This window comes from Eschrichtius robustus, chromosome 16 (genome assembly GCF_028021215.1).
Source record: "Eschrichtius robustus isolate mEscRob2 chromosome 16, mEscRob2.pri, whole genome shotgun sequence".
Classification (NCBI taxonomy): domain Eukaryota; kingdom Metazoa; phylum Chordata; class Mammalia; order Artiodactyla; family Eschrichtiidae; genus Eschrichtius; species Eschrichtius robustus.
The window spans coordinates 11,670,997-11,691,827 of NC_090839.1; the positions used below are offsets into that span (position 1 = coordinate 11,670,997).

At 44.7% G+C, this 20,831-nt stretch overlaps 1 protein-coding gene across 4 annotated transcripts in view; it reads left to right on the top strand.

Annotated features, from left to right (window-relative positions):
• The first annotated feature begins 6,956 nt into the window (after positions 1 to 6,956).
• Positions 6,957 to 20,831, top strand: part of UBE2V1 (ubiquitin conjugating enzyme E2 V1) — a 30,837-nt gene continuing 16,962 nt past the window's right edge. For 2 of the 4 annotated variants that reach the window (XR_011070494.1, XM_068524998.1), the window contains exon 1: positions 6,957 to 7,058. Coding sequence is in view for 1 of the 4 variants with exons in the window: in XM_068524998.1 (XP_068381099.1) it covers positions 7,037 to 7,058 (22 nt within the window). In the remaining 3 variants the exon portion in view is untranslated. Of the gene's footprint in view, positions 7,059 to 7,275; positions 7,378 to 10,182; positions 10,391 to 20,831 lie in introns of those variants that run through there. The other 2 variants (XM_068524999.1, XM_068525001.1) reach the window with 2 other exon arrangements.

A 20,831-nucleotide genomic window follows, 5' to 3' on the forward strand; every position in this document is an offset into this window, starting at 1 on the left:
CCCAGAAGCCAGCAAGAACAAACAGCGTGAGTCCAGAGAGGTGAAGTGACTTGCCCAAGACCACACAGCTAGTGAGGCAGAGCCAGGCCTCAAACTCAGACCATCTTGCTGCTCCTGAATCCCAAGGACTGGAAAGATACTTTTCAAAACCAGAGGGACATATGTTTTGGGTCAGGTCTGGGAAAGTTGGGGTCATTTGTGAGATGGGAATATTCCAAAAAGTCCCTATTGAGGGCCGGGCAGCAGGAAATGCTAATACCTACTGAACACTTACTACAGGCCAGATGCGGAGAGCTCCGTGCGTGGGTCCCCTCAAGCAGTCCCTGCAGCTCTGAGAGGTGAGTACACTTAGCCCCATTTTTTCCAAATGAGGAAACAGGCGCAGAGGTCAAATAACATACCAAACGTCACACAGATGGTAGGTAGCAAGGCTGGAATCTGAGCCCTGATCTAACGCTGAGCTCTGGCAGCTTTCACACGCACCTGCAGCCCCAGTGGAGGGAGGGAGGTGAGGAGGCAGGTGGCCAGTGAGAAATGTGTCTCCTATGAGAAAGCAGCAACACATCAGGATGAGAAACAGAACATCAGGATGAGAAACAGAGCTAACACTGAGGACTGGGATGCCCCGGAGACATCAGGCCCCAGAGGGCAGCTGCTACTCATATCAGTTGATTAAAGAGGAGCCAGAAAATCCAGATTATTTAAATGCTGGCTCCATTCTTTAAACATACCGTGGGCAAAATAAAACAGGTATATAGGCCAATTTCTGCCCGTAACTTCCCAGCTGGTGCAGGGACAGCCTGATTTTAGGTGGATTTGTGCTGCTATCTGGTGGTGGAGTGGGGCAGGTGGCAGTGCAGAGCAAATACATGGGTTTCCAGCTCCACTGGGAAACGTCATGCATCGCCCCCCCATGCTGACTTGTCCTTAGAGGGGGTCTGGGCAGGGCACCTGCTCCCAACATTAACCCCACCCCCTTTTGATAAATCTAAAAATTTCAAGCTAACCTTTTAAACATGATTTTGTAATAGGTAATGCATGCATAAGGTAAGGAATAATAAACAATACGGGGTCAGCTGACTGGCCAGTAGACCAGATCTGGCCCACCTGTTTTTCTACTGTCCCCATTAGCATTTTCTTTTTAATAGTGGGGGGAAATAAAGAATATTTCCTAACACACGACATTCAAATTCAGTGTCAATCGTAAAGTTTTACTGACACACAGCCATTCATTTGCATGTTGTCTATGGCTGCTTTTTCAATACAGCAGCAGAGTCAAGAAACCAAACGACCCACAAAACCTAAAATATTTACTATCTGGCCCTTTACAGAAAAAACTTTACCAACTCCAGGTCTAGAGTGCTCCCCATTCATGTTCCCCCAAGCCCTCATTTCTGTTCCCCAGAGCCCATCATTTTGATAAGACCCTTGCAAGTCGCTTACATAGGCACAGAGGCATGTCTGTCCCCGCTCTTTTCACACAATAGGTAGAATATTATATACACAGTTCTGCACCTTGCCTTTTTTCATTTAATATGTTTTGGGGATAGTATTATATCAATGCTTCCTTATTCCTTTATACAGCTGTATAACATTCCAACTTCAGGATGGACCTTTCTTTTTTAACTCATCGCTCGTTGAATTTTGAGATAATTTTCATTTTGGGGTAATACAAACTGCTGTTGTGTGCATCGGAGAACTTAAGTCTTTGCTCATAAAGGCCAGTAGACCTGAGGGGTCAATTCCTGAGGATCGAATTGCTGGGTCAGGGATGTCTGTGTGCTGCATTTTGATTGCTCATGCCAAAATTGCCTTCCACCAAGGCCGTGCCCATTTAAACTCTCAGAACTTTTGAGAGTGCCAGTTGCCTCACACCCTTGCCAACACAGAGTGTTATCGAGTATTTTGTTCTTTGCCAATCTGATAGGTGGTTTTAATTTGCATTTCTCTTACTGTATTTCATTGAATCTAAGATATCATTGATTGTACCATCCATCCTGATTTCAGAGATGTTTGAATATAAAAGTTTGCATCTTACAATCACTGAAATACAATATGTTGAGTGAGATTGGGTATCTTATCGCATTTCCTTTCTCTGTACGTGTTCTTTTCCGATTTTGGGGGGGAGGCAGGACAGTAATGGTTAAGAACTTAGGGTTCAAATACCAGCTCTGCCACTTAACAAGCATGTGACTTTGGGCAAGTTACTTAATCTTTCTGTGTCTCAGTTTCCTTATCCGTGAGATGGGAACCTAACTCATAGGGTCATTGTGAAGATTAAATGAATTAATATATGCAAAACACTGTGTTCCTGGAACATACTAAATGTTCCATACATGTTTGCTATGATTATCATCTTTCCTTTGGGATCTCTTTTTCTTAATGAGTTGCAAGGGCTCTTTATAAATTAAGGAAACATCCTTTTGGTTTTCCCCCCATCCCAGACCCCTGGTTTTTATTCCTTTTTCCTTGACCACAAAAGTAACAGATGATACAAAATTCAGACATTATAGAAATAAATTGTATAGGAAGAAGCCAATGGAAATGACCCAGATGTCCATCAATATAGGAATAAATGAATTGTACCATTACCCCCTACCTACCCACTCCTATCCCTTTTTGGTTGTGTATTTTAGCAACTACATCAAATATTAAATATCTTAATTCTATACTTCAGACACACCCCAGGGGGGCATAACTCCATGTATGTGCCATGATATGCCACGAGCAAATACGTCACACATCCCATCCACCACAGACCCCTCCCCAGGGATTCTCTGTCTTCTGGGTGCCCATGACCCTTCCCGTCAACAGTTCCTCAGCTTTACTTTCTGTAGTTTGTATTACAAAAACTATAGCATGAGTTTGGGGTTTTTTCTTAACTACGAATTGGAAATATAAACATAAAACTTTATAATGTTATCCACAACCTTGCTACTCAAAGTGTGGTCTGTGCCTCAGCATCGGCATCCCCTAGGAGGCTGTGGGAAATGCAGGATTTCAAGCACCCCTCACCCCTACAGAAGCAGAATCTGCATTTAAACAAGACTGCTAGTGATTTACCTGCGCATTAGAGTTTGAGAAGTATTGCTCTAAAAAATGATACTGTAGGTCTTGTAAAGTATATTGCATTTTTTACATTTTCAATATACTTTTTCAAGCTATTCATGCCTTTCACATCTCAGAGATTCCAGAACTCCCCGGATGTTTTCCCGCCTTGTTGAGAACAGTGTTCTTGAGTGAATGCTGTGGAACAGTCCAAGTCCATATATCTCTTCCCTGGAACACTGTGCCAGCTTCCTTGGCTGTAGATAACAACTTACTTTTAAGAGCAGTTTGAGCACTAATGACATTTATTATCACGTCTTAAGAAGCTTATAGGTAGGCAGCCCTGGGATTTGTTCAGCTGCTCAACTACATCATCCAGGTCCTATCTAGCTCTTGCCATCTTTCTGTGCTGTCATCTTTGGTGTGTTGGCTTTTCAGCCTCAGGCTTGTGCCTCATGGTATCTACATGATTGCCACAGCTCCAACCATCACAACCTCATATATAGGAAGGAGGAAAGGGGACAAAAAAGGCTTTCTCCACAGCTATTTTCAGAAGGGGGAAACTTTCCGAACATCTCCTCCTCAACTCCACTGGCCAGAAAGAACTAGATCACAGGCACACCCCTGGACCAACCACTGGCAAAAGGAAATGGCAGTGCCTATGATTGGCCTGGATTCACACCTGGACGTTCGGCCTAAGCAAAATCAGGCTTCTGTGAGCACGGAAGGTCATGACTGGACTGGCAGTCCACAGTGTCCAACACACCTCCTCTCTGGACTCCTCACCTCCAGTCTTGCTGCCACCCAATTCAATTTCCTTGAGGCAGCCAGGCTGCACTTTGTAAAAATGCAAACCTGCCTACGTTTTACTTAAAACTTTCCAGGCTTCAGCTCCCTCACCACACAGGAAACATCAAGTGCCCCAGAGTTAAAAGAACTGGATTCCAAACCTGAATTTACTCCTTGTGTGACCCTAGGAAGGCCATCTTACTCCACCGAGTCTCAGTTTCCACATCTGACAAATGTGGAGATAACAACAGCTACTTTGCAAGGGTCATTGAGGAGATAATAATAATAATATTGTAGTAATAATGGCAACAGCTAATACTTAAATAGCACTCGCTCTGTGTCAAGCCGTTTTCTAAATTCTTTAGTTCTATTAGCCATCTTAATCTTCCCACGAATCCGATAAAACAGGACTCACATCCGCGACAGCTGAAGCTACCAGCTCAAGCGCAGAGAGGGAATGGGGCGCAGGGGCCAGAGGAATCCCGCTCTGGGGACTGGTGGCGACCACCGGGGAGGGGGCGGAGCCTCTCCGAGAGCGCTTTAGTACGGGGAGGACTACAACTCCCAGCAGGCTCCGCGACCCCGCTGGACTATAATTACCAGCATGCCTCGGGCTGCCGTGCTTAATCTTGTCCTCCTGCGAGGCGCTCTGTGTAGAGATTCGCTTTATCGTCAATTTGCTTGACAAATTCACCACGGGAACCACGGAATCTACGCGAGTAAACATTTATGAGCATCATGGATAAGAGGCTTGTGTTTTAATCGTCACTCCTCCACCTGTTATCTCTGAGTCTGTTTTCTCACCTCTAAATTGGGGATATTCCTGGGAGTTGTGGCACTGAGTTGTGAGGATTAAAAGGTGGATATGACAGCTTGGTAAATGTCAGCTTTTCTAGTGACCCCTTCTCTCTCGGTGCCAAAGCGTTTATCAACGCATTTTATCCCCACAGCAACCCTATGAGGTTGATACCGTCATCCCCCTTTTCAGAAGGGGAAATTGATGCCAGGAGAGGTTCAAGTCCCTTGCCTCAAGTCACACAGCAAAGTGAGTGGTAAAGGAGGACTCGAACCCAGAAAATTTCACGCCAGAGGTGAGTCCACCTTTGGAGCCCAAATGTTTCCCACTTGCTATATGACTTTTTACAGTGACCCAAAGTCTAGGGCAAATATTTTCTGTGCTCTTCAAGGTAAACTTGAATCACGTGATACATGGAATAATGTCAAGATGATTGCATGTGGCCAGTGCTGGGAAGAAGACGCACGTGGCACTTGGAGCATCAGTTATGGCTGAATTTGACCTGGTGGGAGAAATCAAGGAAAATTTCCCTGAGGGGGCAATGACTGGGAACAGCACAGGCAATGGCCGTGAGGAGGGAGAGGACATGTGTTCCAGAGGCCTTGAAAAGGGCCAGTGTAACTGGAGAGGTACAGCAAGTCTCAGAGGTGCAGGCAGTGCCAGGGAAGGGGGAAAGTGAGGCACCCAGGGTGCAGATTTTAGGGAGGCACGCATTTGAAGGGTGGTGCAAGTGCAGAGCCTGGATCGGAGAGTGAAAGCCTCCTTAAATTTGGCGCCCTAGACCCCTCACTGGCCCCATCCTAGTCCTGGCCTAGGTGCAGGGCATTGTGGGTAGGGTGGCTAACCATCTTGGTTTGCCCCGGAGATTCCTGGTTGTTGTCCCAGCAAGGTCATACGAGGCCCCCTTTCAATCTGCTGATTGTCATTGTTGGATGATAATTCTGTGGTCACTCAATTTGTAGAGTCTGTATTTTATCTCATGGGAATGGGGAGCTACTGAAAGGTTTAGGTGAATGGAACATGGGGGCAAGAATGGAAGCTGCTGGGATCATCCAAGTGAGAGACAAGTGGATGGAGTAGAGAGATGCTTACGAGGCATTCTGTCAGAACAAGTGATGAATTGGATGCACTGGGTGAAGGCTTCCAGCTTCCTTGTTCCTCTGTACTGAAAGTCCTGGTCCTTTCTCAGCCAATGTTTAGCTGTGTTGCCTTGAGGCAATCCTTTCACCTCTCTCAGCCTGTTTCCATATCCATATAAGAGCTTCTCAGACCATTTGTCATAGAGGAGTCACTTCTTGGATTTAACATTTGCAAGTATATGTTTCCAGGGCCTTTGCACATGCCATTCCCTCTACCTCCTTCTCATCATTCAGGTCGCTGTTGAAATGTGACTTCCATAGGAGGCCCTCCCTGACCACTTCTTCTCTGGTTTACTCTCTATCCTATTATAGTTATGTTTTTCCCTATTTGTTTATTTGCTTCCTGTCTCCGACTAAAATCTAAGCCCATGAGAGCAGGAGCTTGCTTCTTCAGGGATGTATATCCATCCCCAGCACCTATGACAGCGTCTGGCACATAGTAGATGCTTAGTAAATATTTGTTCGATGGAATGAATGGATTGAGTGAAAGAGTGAACGAATGAATGAATGAGTGAATGCTTTCCCTGCCACCTTAATGCCCCAAATCATTTAGCTGCCCTTCTACAAGCCCCTTCTGGCCTGGGAGCATTGATCTTGGAAGCAAGACATCTGGCCTGGGTTCAAATTCTGACTCAGTCATTTAACAGCTGAGTTTAGATAAATGGCTTAACACCTCTCGCCTTCATTTTTCACTTTAATCCCGACCTGGTAGGGATGTTGTTGTGAGGATCCAACTAGATAGGAAAATGCCCCAGGCAAAATAGGTGTTTTTTAAAAATATTATAAACTTGTATCTATTTATTTATTTATATTTATTGAAGTATAGTTGACTTACAATATTGTGTTAGTTTCAGGTGTACAGCATAGTGATTTAGGTTTTTGTTTTTTGGTGGGGTTTTCTTGCAGATTATATTCCATTATAGGTTTTGACAATAGGCGCTTTTTTAAAGCTTTCTTTTCTTTTTCTTTCACAGTCGCACCCTTCCAAGTCTGATCACCCTTGCCCTCCCCACCAAGCACCTCAATACCTCCCTCGCACCAGAGCCTGGAGGGCCTTGCAGGTTGCTGGGCCCTCACGCACGCAAACATTTCCTCTCCCTAAAAGGGCAGGAAAAAATAAATACCTTCCCGGCAACGGGTCGCGCAGTCTGCGGAGCGGGCGTCAGCGGAGGCGTCTGCGTGTGCGCACACGCATGCGCAGAAGAGCCCGGAGAACGGGTGGGGGGTGAAGAAGGGGCCGGCCTTTGAGCGACAGCGACGCAAGATGGCAGCCACCACGGGCTCGGGTGAGCGGGGGCGCCGGACCCGGCCGGCCGAGGGGGCATGGGCTCGGGCCGGGGGCCGGGGACCCGCGAAGGCCCTTGCTGCGGGGCTAGGGCCTCTGCGATGCCTCTGTCCCCTGGGCCCCGTGGCGGCGACCCAGGCGGCCTGACTGGGGAGGAGGAGCAGGCGGTGGCCGGAAGCACGGGCGGGGGCCTGAGGGGCCTGTGGGGCCTGTGGGGCCTGTGGGCGGCGCGGCGAGGCCCAGAGGCTCCCCCGGGCGGCGTGAGGGCCCTGCTGAGAGGAAGGGCCGGGTCCCGCGGCGCTGCGGAGCGGCCAGAGCGGGTGAGGGGCGAGCCCAGAGGCACTCCCGAGGAGACCGGGGCTGGCGGCTCTTTAGGGGAGATCGAGGGGTTCCCTAGAGAACGAGGAGGCGCCCCAAAATGGATGGAAGTCCTTTATTTGGGTGATGGGTGTCCGGGTGGGGGGAGGAGCCTTGGGATGTCCGTTTGGCGGGGACTTCGGAGAAGCCCCTCAGGATGGATGAAGGAAGAAAACAGCATCCTGAGGGGTGACTGAGAGGATCCCCCATTGATAAAGGGCAGGGCTCCAGTGTTAGTTTGGGGGATTGGGTTAGGTGAGGAAATTTTTGTGTTGATTAGAAAGGGGGAGTCTTGGGGTGGCTGCTTTTGGGGGGGATGAAGGGCATCTCCATAGGATACGTGAGAAGGGGAAAGGGATTTCTCAGATTCCAGAGGGATTTGGTTGGAGCAGCTGAAAGTGAAATGACCCCATCGTTACCAGGCCCCTAGTTGAGGGGATAGATGTTAGGTTTTAGGAGGCAAGCTCTGAGTAGGGCGGTTAGTGGAAGCTTGCGATACTGGGTGAAGAACAGATGAGTTGGGAGCCCTGGAGGTGTCTGTCTGGGGAAGGGAGCCCCATGCAGTGGGTGAGAGTGGGAAAAGGTCAGGTTTCAGAGATGTTCTTTTTAGAGAAGAAAAATCTCCTTTGTTGGGTGAGGGGAGCGTACCCTAGGAGTGTCTGTTTTACGGAGACTGTCTCTCTCCCACTCCTTCGGGTGTTGGTAACATATGGGAGTTCAACTCAGAAGTTCCCCAGTGGCTGGATGGGTTATGGGGAGAGGAACAAATAAAATGGGAAGTCTTGGGTGACTGGAGAAGAAAGCTGAGGTGCAAGAGGGAAGGAGGGGGCTACACTGTGGGCCAGGGGGAGTTCTTCCAGGCCCTGGTAGCTGAAGGGAAGGAGCATTGATTTTGAGACTGGATTCACTGCTCTGTGTTCCTGAGATGCACCAGAGGATCAAAGCCTGAAGGATCTGTTTCAGAGCTAACACTCACAGCTGGTCATCAGGGGATGGACTCAGATGGCCTTCTGGAAGAGGCAGGGTGATGATTGTCTGGGGAAGGTCCCGCAGAGGGGCTGATGAGGCCAGAGGGTCAGATTCTGGACGTGCAGAATTTGGGAGTAACAGAGTGTCCCCGTTTTGGTGAGGAGGGTGTCCCCTGAGGTGCCTGGCAGTGAAATTGGCCAGTGAAGTCCTCCCAGATGAGGTGACAGTGGGTGACGTCTGATGGAGGAAACGAACAGGACCACCTGCCTGGGTACTGAAATCCTGCAGCTGTTTAAGGCCTCAGCAGCGCTGTTAGGAGAGGGTTGGTGACCCAAAGAGAGCAGGGTGAGGGGGGTCTGTCTTTCCAGGATGTTACTCCTCCAGTATCCCCAGGGGCCATCTTTGTTTGATTGTTAGAGTGGGAATAGAAGGAATTGGAAGTAGGGGATCTGACTGAAGTCACCTACCCCAAGCTGCCTTTTACACTGAAAGCAGTGGGGTCTTCCTGGAGGATGAGGAAACCACACATCTTTTTCCTAGGGTTGGTTTCAGTTGGAACAGTGCTGAGTCAGTTCATTTACCAAGAGACTGCCACAGACATTCTCAGAAGAGAGAGGCTGAGTCAGGCCAGACTGCTGTGGGAAACATCTCACGAGAATAACACCCCTGCCAGGTTGCTCCGAACAGGGGGTACACTGTGCCTGCAGCAGCCAGCGTTGTGGTGGCTTCGCAGCTCAGCCCCTTGGCAATCACTTGAGATTGGCTACCTATAATCCGGTTTAACAGCTCCTTAATTCTAACTTCTTGAAGCCCCGCCAGTTGAAGAGTGCTTCATAAATGCTGTGGTGGTCAGATAAACCATCGTCAGCTGCTGTCTAGTGGCATACAAGAGCACTTGGCGTGGTTTAGATAACATGGAAGAGGTTTTGAGGTGCCTTCAAATGGGCTTCCCAGAACTCCTTTGTCTGTTTATTCAGCAGGTATTTATTAAGAATTTGCTGTGTCCCATTGTGAATAGTGAACAAGATGGACATAGCCCCTGTCCTTGAGGAGCTTCTATTCAAGTCAGGGAGAAGCCCATTAAAGGAGTAAATAATTAAGATTTCAGATAACAGTAAACGCTGTGAAGGAAATTGTGTGATGTAGTATCTGGAGAGGTGGTCAGGGAAGGCTTCTCCAAGAGGGGGTATTTGAACTGAGACAAATGATGGAAGGAGCCAACAGTGTGTGTCACAGGCAGGGGACGGGGAGACTGAGTGGAAAGGCCCTGTGGCGGGACTGAGCTTGGCATGTTGAAAGAACAAGCTAAAGGCCTCTGTGTGCAAGGGAGGCTTGTTAAAGAGATGAGTTGGAGAGAGATGAGTTTGGATTTTATTCAGTGTGGAAGAAAGCCATTGAACAAGTACCTGGTCTGAAGTAGACGTTCAGTAAATGTGTGTTGAATGAATGAATGAGAGTCTTAAAAAGAGAGGAATGACAAGATCTGACCAGTGCTCCCAGGCAGTGAGAGGAGTGCAGAGTGCTAAGGGAGGGAGCAGAAAGATCATATTTGGGCTAAACTAAAATGAGTGTACAGGCCTCTCTGCTTTCTAACCCTGAGAAGTCTTTCAGGTGTGGTCAGGGGCCCTGAGGCCTTCCTTAGACAGGTTTAGAACAAACCTCTTGATTAATCTGTGCCCCTGGTTGCCAGGAAACAGCTGTGAAGCCTTTGCGTTCCTGTAAGGGCTGAACTTAGTTTTTTGTGGTCACTGCTTTCAACACTTGGTGACAACAGCTTCCCACCTCCTTTGCTTCTGCAGTGTGTGATTTCCTCATAGATCTTAGAGGGTGGAACTGTGGAAAACCCACTGGAATCCTCAGGATGCTCGTGTTGTGACAGGTGACTTCCTCCTGCCTTGGCCAGGATTGCAGGGCCTCAAAGAGTAGCCCTTGGCTGCCAGATCTTTCCTCTCACCCAGCATCCCACAGGCTGCCCTGACAGTAAACCAGAAACGGAGTGCCAGCAAAGTAAGCCCTTTACATTTTAAATTTGCATACGTTGGAGTGGCCGCATACACTCACTCCTCTTACGAACGTTTAACCAAATGGGCAGTGGAGGTTACGTAGTCTTCCATTCCATTCAAGGGAGTTGCCTAGAAAGAGCTGGAGCTGGCAGATGAGAACCTGTAGTCTCTTAGCTGGTCTCGTTCCCGTGTGTCTCACTGTGTGAGCATCTTGTTGTGCCGGTTGTAGCTAAGTGCCTTTTGTACAACATGGGCCCTGCTTTCAAGAGAACTTCTTCATGTTGTACTCAGCTGAAGAAACAGCAGTCTGCTCTAGTGATGGAGGGGAAACGCTTTGTTGGGCCACTACAATCTCTTGTTCCTCTCATGGATTGCCAGGGTCAATTTGATGATCATGATTTTCCCTTTCACAATAACTTTAAAACCACCCTCTTCCCCCCACCATATTCTCTTGCTCCCTCCCTCCCTCTCACCTGAAGTGTAGCTCTACAGTAGTTTGATAAATGTAGAATAGAAAATGTAAAGTCAGAAATCCTTTCTTTCTTTCTTTCTTTCTTTCTTTCTTTCTTTCTTTCTCTCTTTCTTTTTTTCTTTTTTTTTAAAGAGTAGACACCTTTATTTATTTTTGGCTGCGTTGGATCTTTGTTGCTGCGTGCGGGCTTTCTCTAGTTGCAGTGCTCGGGCTTCTCATTGCGATGGCTTCTCTCGTTGCAGAGCAAGGGCTCTAGGCGCACGGGCTTCAGTAGTTGCAGCATGCGGGCTCAGTAGTTGCAGCATGCGGGCTCAGTAGTTGCAGCTCACAGGCTCTAAAGTGCAGGCTCAGTAGTTGTGGCTCACGGGCTTAGTTACTCCGCAGCATGTGGGATCTTCCCGGACCAGGGATCGAATCCGTGTCCCCTGCATTGGCAGGCGGATTCTTAACCACTGCGCCACCAGGGAAGTCCCAGGAATCCTCTTTAATTCTGAAAGGCCCCAGGGAAGTATAGAGCAGCACATTTGGTGAAGTAGAGATGTTAACACTGTTACTTTTATATTATGTATAGTGGTTTAGAGGTTTCCTAGTACTTCGATTTAACCTGCTATGTCATCTCATCCAACTCTCCACAACCTAGTGAGCTCACCAGGGGAAGTATTGGCCCCCCAATATTCCTGAGGGAGATTGGTGGCTGGCTGAGGAGTGGTGACACTAAGATTAGAGCCCAGGGGGTTTTGACTCCACTTCCTTCCCCAACCTGCTCCAGTGCCTTAGGAAGGAAATGGAAAGGCATGGATTCAGGCATGTGCTCTTCCTCAGTCTTGGCATGTTTAATCTTGATGAGAGAACAGGCTTTAATGAGAAGAGTCTGCCACCTGTAGCAGGAACTCTTTTTATAGCATCCCTGGCCACATTTTACCCATTCTGGGTAGTGTGCTGTCTACTGAGAGTGAAGGCCACTTCTTGCTCTTGCTTATACTTGACACTCAATAACTCAACACTTGTTGGGCTTAGGGCCCCCTCATGTCATGTACAAAGTCAGTCCTTGTCTTCATTGACATGCAAGCCCTTTAGACTTCTTTTTAAGCTGCACTTCTAAGGCTAACTATGGGAGACACTGTATTAAATACATCATCTCGTTTCTGACAGCAACGCTTTGAAGCAGGTATCTATTGTGAAGGTGAGGAAACTGAGGCCCAGAGAGGAGAAATGACTTGCCTGAAGCTCAGAGCCAGTGACTTGCAAACCAGGGTACAGAACTGGGACAGCTCTGCTCCACGACATATGCCCTTGGCCATATTAGCATTTTTCCAGCCCCCCTTGCCTGTTCTCCAGCTAGGCATCTCGAGTTCCTTCAGCCATTGGCAGGTCTGTTGACATTCCTGCCTTGGTGGATTAGTTCTTTCATGGGTGGATACTAATGACACCAAGTATGATTCTTTCTTCATTGTCACGTTCACCCCGTACAAGTTCAGTAGGTGTAACCCCACAATAGATGCCAAATCCTCCTTCTCTCCATCGGCATTATTGTCGTTCTTGTCCTACCAGTACCACCTTTCTCTTGCCTAAAAGACTGCAAAAGCCTCCTGCTTCCAGTCTTGCCCTTTTCTAATCCATTCTCTATAGAGGAGGCAGAATGGTTTTTTACAGACAAGAAGACAGAAACTGCCACTCTCTGCAGAAAGCCCTTCCTGCTGCACTTAGAATAAAATCCATCTCTTTTCCATGGCCACAGGGGCTTCCATGGTCTTGGCCTTGCCTACCCCTGAGCTCACGTGATATGCACACCTATACTCTTGCTCTTCCCCTTTTAGGAATGCTCTGCCTGCCTGTGACTGCCTGCTTCTCCTTCTTCAGGTCTCAGCTCTCCAGAAAGTCCATCCCTGCCCACCCCTTTCAATATAGTCTTCTCACTCATTACCACATCTCTGTTCTGTTCTAAAGTGCTTAACCTTATCTGAAGGTTTCTTGTTTGTTTTTCCATATTTTCTGTGCCTTTCCAGTAGGGCAGGATTCTGTCTTGTTCTCTGCTATGTCCCTAGCACCCACATAGTCCCTGACATAGAGTAGGTGCTCAATAAATATTGAATGTTGCAGTGAATTAATCCAGGGTCTCATCTTGATGTAGCCAAATATATAAATTTGACATATTTGGAGATAGGGCAGAAGCAAAAGTGCCTGTTCAGCTTTTCAAAAAGGAAAGCTCTTGTCCTGATTAGTTGGCATTTATAGAGGGACTTTAGCATAGAATTAACTCTTTCTCTCCTTCCCTGACTGTCCTGAGACACTTACCACACCTTATTCTTTGTCTCCACCCCTTTCAGAGAAAATTTGATCTTTGACCTTGGTCACCCTAGCAGCAGAGAAACACAGGGTCTTGCATCTTGTCACCAGCTGTTTTTTGTCACATTGTCTGGACTGTAAAGAATGATAGATTGCCGCTCTTTCTTCCCCTAGATCAGTGATTCTCAAACTAGTATACATTAGCATCACCTGGGGGGCTTGTTAGATTGCTGGGCTCCACCCTCAGTTTCAGATTCGATAGTTCTATGGTGTAATGTAGTGTAGTGTTCTGGTGTGTGGCCTGAGAATTTACATTTCTAGCCAGTTCCCAGGTGATGTGTAGGCTGCAGGTCTGGGGACCATACTTGGAGAATCATTGTTGTATAGGAGAGAAGAAATATGCTCCTCTGGACAGGCCCTAACCAGGTACTCAGACTGCACTGCACTTGCCAGTTGCTCAGAAACAAAAGTTACCTGCCCCTGACTTTATGCCCACTTTTCAAGAACGTTTAATCCAGGTGCATCACCTTCCAGGCCTCCTTATTTTCAGAATGGTAGCAGCACCAGACTCCTAGCTTAGTTCACTGTCTTCCCTGAATGGGCAACCAAACCAGTTTCAACTAGCAGCTTTCTTTCCAGGAGAAACCTGTGAGGCTCTGCCATTTTAAATCAAGACCGAGGCCAGGCCAGGGTTTTCCAAGATTGGCATGCTGTAATAGCCGCTGCTTTGTGGCAATGTTTTTCCCAAAAAGATGTTTTAAAGGGCTTCAAAATCCTTTTTGTACCACAAATATTTTAATATGTTGCTGTGTTTCAAATTACTGCATTAAATGTTTTACTGGGACATGGTGTAAAACCCTATCAAATATTCATACTTTTTTAACTTGGTTGTCATATTTTCTTTGTAATATCCTGCAGCTGCTGACTTTTCAGTTTATATTTAGCCAGGAGAAAAACTGGCTGACTTTTGATACTGACACAAATCCAGGAAAAATCCTTCTGGAATGAAGAATTCTGAAGTAACAGGAACAAATGTTTTCTTTTTAAAAATCTTGTGTTACTGCGTTATTTTAGCACCTTGGTAGAGTTATCTTAACATTTTCATAGTTAACCTTTTAATAGTTATAGTTTATTAAGATTAACAAGAGTCCATTTTTACATCCTCTATATTGCCTCTTGAAGCTGTTCCTTCAGCTGCCTTTTAGGTGTCAGATTAACACACAAATTTTAGGAATCTTAAAATTTAGCTTGATTCAGTGGATTAAAGTGCCATAGGAAGAAAATATGTTAGAGTATCACTGAGTTTTTCTGATCTGTTATGCTTCTGGTTTTTGACATATATGGATTTAATTTTTAATATATTCACTGAAGTCTTTTGTTTAACGTATCATGATTTTGAGCTTATTCTCTCCATTTGGGATGGAATGAAGTCCTCCCTGTGACTGATACACTCACAAGGTCTGCAGGAGCTCTGAACTCCACCAATATTTGGATTTATGTCCCTGGGGTAGCCCCTGAGGTTCTAGAACAAGGGTCATTTGGAGTTAAATGCTCTTGCTTTGTAGAAAATATTGATGTATTAACTTTGTATGCAGTTTCTAAATGGTTTGAAATATCAGTAACATGCTTTCATATATATTTTATGAAACAAAGTTCAATTTGTAATGAAGAATCCTTGACTTGTGTGGTTTGGGGAAAAAAACCAGTTTTCCCTCATTACAAAAAAGTTTCTCTAAAAGTCTTGATCACACTTCATTAAAAAATTACTTATCAAATTTTAATTATCTCAAAAAGAACCTTAGGTATCTCAGTTATATAGATCAGTGTCCAGTATTTTGGCCACAGTAGACCATATGAGAGATTACAGTAGGAAAGGAAGAGGTACTGCCTTTTCTTCAATCAGGAAACATTTATTGAGTACCATTACATGCCAGGTAGCATACCAGATTCTGGGGAGGTAGAATTGAATGAGTCACAACTCTAACTTGAGAAGCTCCAAGAGTGAGTCAGACAACAAAAAAAGAAAGAAAATGAAATTTAAAGAAAAGGAAAAGATACAGCACAGACATTGTGTGAAGGTAAAGGAGCATGGGGTTGGGGGTAAGGGGGCTCTAAGAGGACCTCCGCAGACTGCCCAGCTCCGAATTGAAGATTTGTGTTTCTTCTTAAGATCATCATATTCAAAATTTAATGTATAACTTTTCTTGGGCTATTTGAAATCCATACTAAGCCCCTTTGATAATCTTATAATATTAGACTCCCTTTTAATAGTGCTATGAATGTTTCCCTGCTGTATTTCCAGAAATAAACCAGAGTTAGAATTTTGTGACATTGAGCATTATTCATTCTGAAATAACATCCCTAGCTAACACCCGGCCACCCGTTCATTCATTCAGCAAGCATTTGAGTGCATGCTTTGGCAAAGCACTCTTTGACGTATTGGAAATTCAGCAGTGAACAAAACAGACGAAGTTTTACTCTCAGGGAGTTTATGTTCACATGGGAGAGACAGACAGTAAACAACTAATGAAGTGCAAGAGAATACACTGAAAATGTCAAGTGGTAATGATGCTGTGAAGAAAAATAAAGCAAGATAAGGGAATGGGAAGTTGGAGCTTCGATGAAGAATAAGGGAGCCAGCCAGCCAGCCATTCCCAGCTCGAGGACAGAGAATTCTGGGGTGAGGGAACATCAAGTGCAAAAGCAAAGTCAGGTTGCCTATTCAGGAACTTCAAAAAGGATGGTATGGCTGAAGGAGGGTGAGGAGCAAGGGAAAGGGTGGCAGGAAATGATGTTGGAGAAACAGGTAGGGCTCTGTAGGCAAGGTAAGGAGTTTGGATGCTAGTTGTAAGGGAAAGCCAGTGGAGGACTTTGAGAAGGGGAGTGATGGGATCTAACTTAACAGTGGTTGCAGTGGGAATGGTGAAGATGATTGTATTTGGGATATATTTGGAATTGGGTTAGATACGGGGTGTAAGAGAAAGATTTCTTATCATAACTCCAAGATTTCTAGCCAGAGAAATCTGTTTGTGCTATATACTGAGATCGAAGAGTGGGTACTTTTTGTTTTTTGAGGAGTGCAAGGGAGTTTTGTTTGGAATTGTTTTAAGTTGGAGAGGCCTATGAGGCATATAAACGGAGATGTGTAGAAGGCAGTTAGTTGGAAATATAAATTGGAGAGTTATTAAGCTTCCTTGGTCTGGGTAAAATCACTTGGGGAGTAGACAGGAAAGCAGCGGTCAGTAGGCTGTGCCCTGAGGACTGGCAGCCAGTGTTTGGAGGTCAAGGAAGTGAGGCCGATCAACTAGTGAGGTATCAAGAGAGCCTGAGGCTAAGGGAAGAGAGTTACAGGAGGGAGTTATGGGTGCTGCTGGGAGCTCCAGGAACTTGAGGTTGGGACTGAGAATTGACCACAGGATTTGGCTAGAGGGTGCTGCTTGGTGCCCCTGACAAGAGCAGTTTGGGAGAGTGACTAGCTAGAAAAGCCTGATTGGAGTAGGTGCAAGTAGAGTGAAGAATTGCAAACAAGGGGTCTAGACAGCCCTTTTGAGATTTTTTGCTAAAAATGAACAAAGAAATGAGATGGTAACTAGAAGGGGATATGGGATCAAGTGAGGGTTTTTGTTTTTTATACTACGATGGATAGTACAGTGCCGATGAAGGGATTCAATCTCTGTCCCAGGTATTACACAAAGTGCTTTTATAGGTTTTACCTCATTGGTTCTTCCTCACCACTTGTAGAGGCAAGGAGTATCGGGATCCCTGTCACGCTGAGGGTCATAGGTAACTTGGCGTAGTCACCCAGCTAGATTGCTGGAAAGTTGCAGAGCGTGGATTTGAGCCTAGGTTCCTGGTCTTAACCCTCTGCTGAGAGATTATAGAATTTTCTCTAAATTATACTCTGCTTCTCATTTGTGGGAGGTAACTTCGCCATTACTCTGACCAGCCTTTTTAAAATAGAGTGGTCGGGACTTCCCTGGCGGTCCAGTGGTTGAGACTTCGCCTTCCAGTGCAGGGAGAGCTAAGATCCCACATGCCTCGCGGCCAAAAAAACCAAAACATAAAACAGAAGCAGTATAGTAACAAATTCAATAAAGACTTTTAAAATGGTCCACGTCAAAAAAAAAAAATCTTTAAAAAAAAAAATAATAGAGTGGTCAACCAGGTATCCTTACGTTTGTGATTCTACTTCCGTGGCATCTAAAGATTGTTTATGTGAGTATACACATACGGGGAAGCATGGGTTGACTTTGTGTTTATCTTTTATAAAATGGAGTGTGCATACCTTTTTATCCTTTGCTCAGTTTTTTTATTTTTCAACGAATATTTATCTAAAGACTACCATGTAAAGGCCAGTTGTTTTAATTTTTTTTTTATAAAAATGGGAACCATCACCCCAGTCATACAAATTAATATGTGCTGCCTTAAATCTCTTTTAACATCCCACCTACCTCAGCTTATAAGAAGTTCGGTAACTTGTGCCGTTGTCACAAGTATTTGCTCTAAGCAAATGCTTCTGGCTTTGTATCCTGAGATGTTAGTAGTAACACATCCCTAACCTGGCCTCTAATCCTTCAGCCCATCCTGCACCTTACCTGGGAGATTTGCCTTATCTCTTGCCCCGCTCAGAGCCTTTTGCAGCTCCCCACTAATTACCCTCAGGATAAAGTCCTCTTAGTAACATGGCCCCACCTCTTTAGCTTTCATAAAATTCAGAGGGGTATATGACCCCTCAAAGATTAAGAAACGTCCTATGATTATATTTCTCTCATACGTTCTAATACTGTTTTGTTTTATTGAACTTTGTATGTGTATCTTGTTCCCATAGTGAGACTTTATACTCTGATTGGGAGGCTCCTGTTTTTATTTCTTTCATATCCCCAATAAGGTCTAGCATGGTGTTGGATAAGTGTTTGATAATTATTGTACTGAAAGAAAGTGTGTGTACATATATATTACTAACAAATTTATGGGTAGGGAAATTTTGACAAACAGGTAACAAGCATAGCTAACATTTTAAAAAATTGCAGTCCTGAAATGTGTGGATTTTGGTTGTAAAGGTGAAATGAGCTCAGTTTTACACACATTAAACATGGTGAACCCTAGATGGTTCCTTACTAGATAGAGTTCAGTATACCAGCTAACCAGATGGTTCCTTACTAGATAGAGTTCAGTATACCAGCTAACCAGGTGCTAATCAGCCACTTCTATTTAAATATCAAAAACTAAATGAATCACTGCATAATTTGTAAATTTTTGCAGTTCCTGATTTCTGCTAGCTGTAGTTATTCCCCAGACTTCGCTTTTAATCAATTTTGAGTGAAAATAAAAGTTTATGGCTTAGGAAAAATGAATTAAAAAGTAACAGTCCTCTTTAAAAGCTATCCAGGGACTTCCCTGGTGGCGCAGTGGTTAAGAATCTGCCTGACAGTGCAGGGGACACGGGTTCGATCCCTGGTCCAGGAAGATCCCACATGCCATGGAGCAACTAAGCCCATGCGCCACAACTACTGAACCTGTGTGCCGCAACTACTGAAGCCTGTGTGCCTAGAGCCCATGCTCCGCAACAAGAGAAGCCACCGCAATGAGAAACCCGCGCACCGCAACAAAGAGTAGCCCCCGCTCGCCACAACTAGAGAAAGCCGGCATGCAGCAACAAAGACCCAATGCAGCCAAAAATAATAATAAATAAACAAACAAACATAATTTTTTTAAATAAAATGAAAAAAATAAAAGCTATCCACTTTGTGGACTTAAATTCTTCGAGATTTTGCTAAATAAAGGTTAACTGAGTACTTAACTGCCCAATGCCAGATTACAACGTTTATCAACCTTTACTTACCCTTACCCTCAGAGGGTTTAAAATATCCTCTGAGCTAAACCTAGGATATTAGGGCTCAAAGGGATTTTTGAGAACAATTAGGTGACCTCGGATGTTGCAAAGTGGTGTCCCATAAGCAGAATCTGACCCACAGACATTTGGCCAGAGCAGAGGAGTGACCCCTTTAGACAGGACGTGTATTCTCCAGCTCACCTCAGTTCTTAACACTTCCTGTTGTTTTGAGCCAGACATTAAAGAAATCTGCAAAGCCATACCAGTCTTCTCACTAGTTTAATTTTGTTCTTTGAAAAATATAGTTATATGTTATTTATCTTAACACATAATGGTTGGTTGTGGTTAGTTGTAAATGAATTAAATATTTTTTATAATTTCTCAGTTTTAATTTTCTAATTTGGTCAATATCAATCGCTATAACCCACATAAACAAAGTCTCTTTGAAGTCTTCAATAATTTTTAAGAGTGTAAAAGGGTCTTGAGACCAAAAAAGCTGAGAACTGCTATTCAAATGGAATAAATGCTTATCATAATTAATATATAGTACAATTATTCTGGTATTCATATGTATATCCCAACTCCTGCTTGGAATATTTCTAGACTGCCTAATAGATGCTGGCCAATCCAGAGTACTTCATTTATTAAGCTGTTTTGATGCCTGTTTTATAATTGAATCAAATTGAATCATCCTGTAATGTCAGTACGGAAGTAACAACAAAAAGCTGACTTTGTCCCTCTGTGGTGCTCATTTACTGTTCCAAATACTAACCTAAAATAAGTTTAAGTGACTCATTTTTTGTTGTTGTTCAGTTGTGTATATGAGCTTTGCATGCTTTGTTTTTAAGTAATTAAATGTCTAATCCAATGGAAATACCTGTTGGAGGTACAAGATTCATTACTAATATAATATTTTCCCCTACTTCAGAAGTAAAAAAATCAAGCATCAGAAAGATATAACTTGAATTCACTACCTGATTTGAAACTAATAGCAATGAGCTTGTGATATTTGGATTAAGATTTCCTAATCAGGGGGACTTCCCTGGCGGTGCAGCAGTTAAGACTCTGTGCTTCCAGTGCAGGGGGCGCGGGTTCGTTGCCTAGTCGGGAAACTATGATCCCACATGCCGCGAAGCGTGGCCAAAAAATTAAAAAAAAAAAAAAAAAAAGAAGATTTCCTAATCAGACCTGGTTGTTAGATGAAGAGGAAACATTTCCACCTATAAGGATGTTCTTTGCTAAAGTTTAAAAGAGGAACAGTTACACCTGAAATAATCCAACCTGATTTAAAGATCTGTCACAAAAAATAGCACATTTGGGGGAATTCCCTGGCGGTTCAGTGGTTAGGACTTGGCGCTTTCACTGCTGGGACCCCGGGTTCAATCCCTGGTTGGGGAACTAAGATCCTGCAAACCGAGGAGCAGCAAAAAAAGACAAAGAAAGAAAAGAAAAAAAAGCACATTTTTTATCTTGCCAAAGAGAGCAACTTGAAATAGAGGTCACATGTATAACTTCATTCAAGAGTGAAGGGCTTAGCCATGGGAGCTATTGTACTTTGCTGTTGATCATTTGACTTGAACAAGTTTTGGTAACACTAAAGAACACAGACTACTTAAAGTTAGTCACTTAGGGAATACTATGAAGTGAGATTCCCACTCTCAGAGAATCCTTGATCCTTATTTCAATCAGTTGTCATATAACTGAAGCCCTAGAGAAGGTCAGGAAGCATGACTGATGTAACTTATCTGGGGAAGAGTGTTCCAGGCAAAGCGAATAGCAAGTGCAGTTTGGTTGACATGGTTCCTAAGTGTTTTGTTGATCAAATGACACAATCGTGGTGTTTTTTTTGTTTTG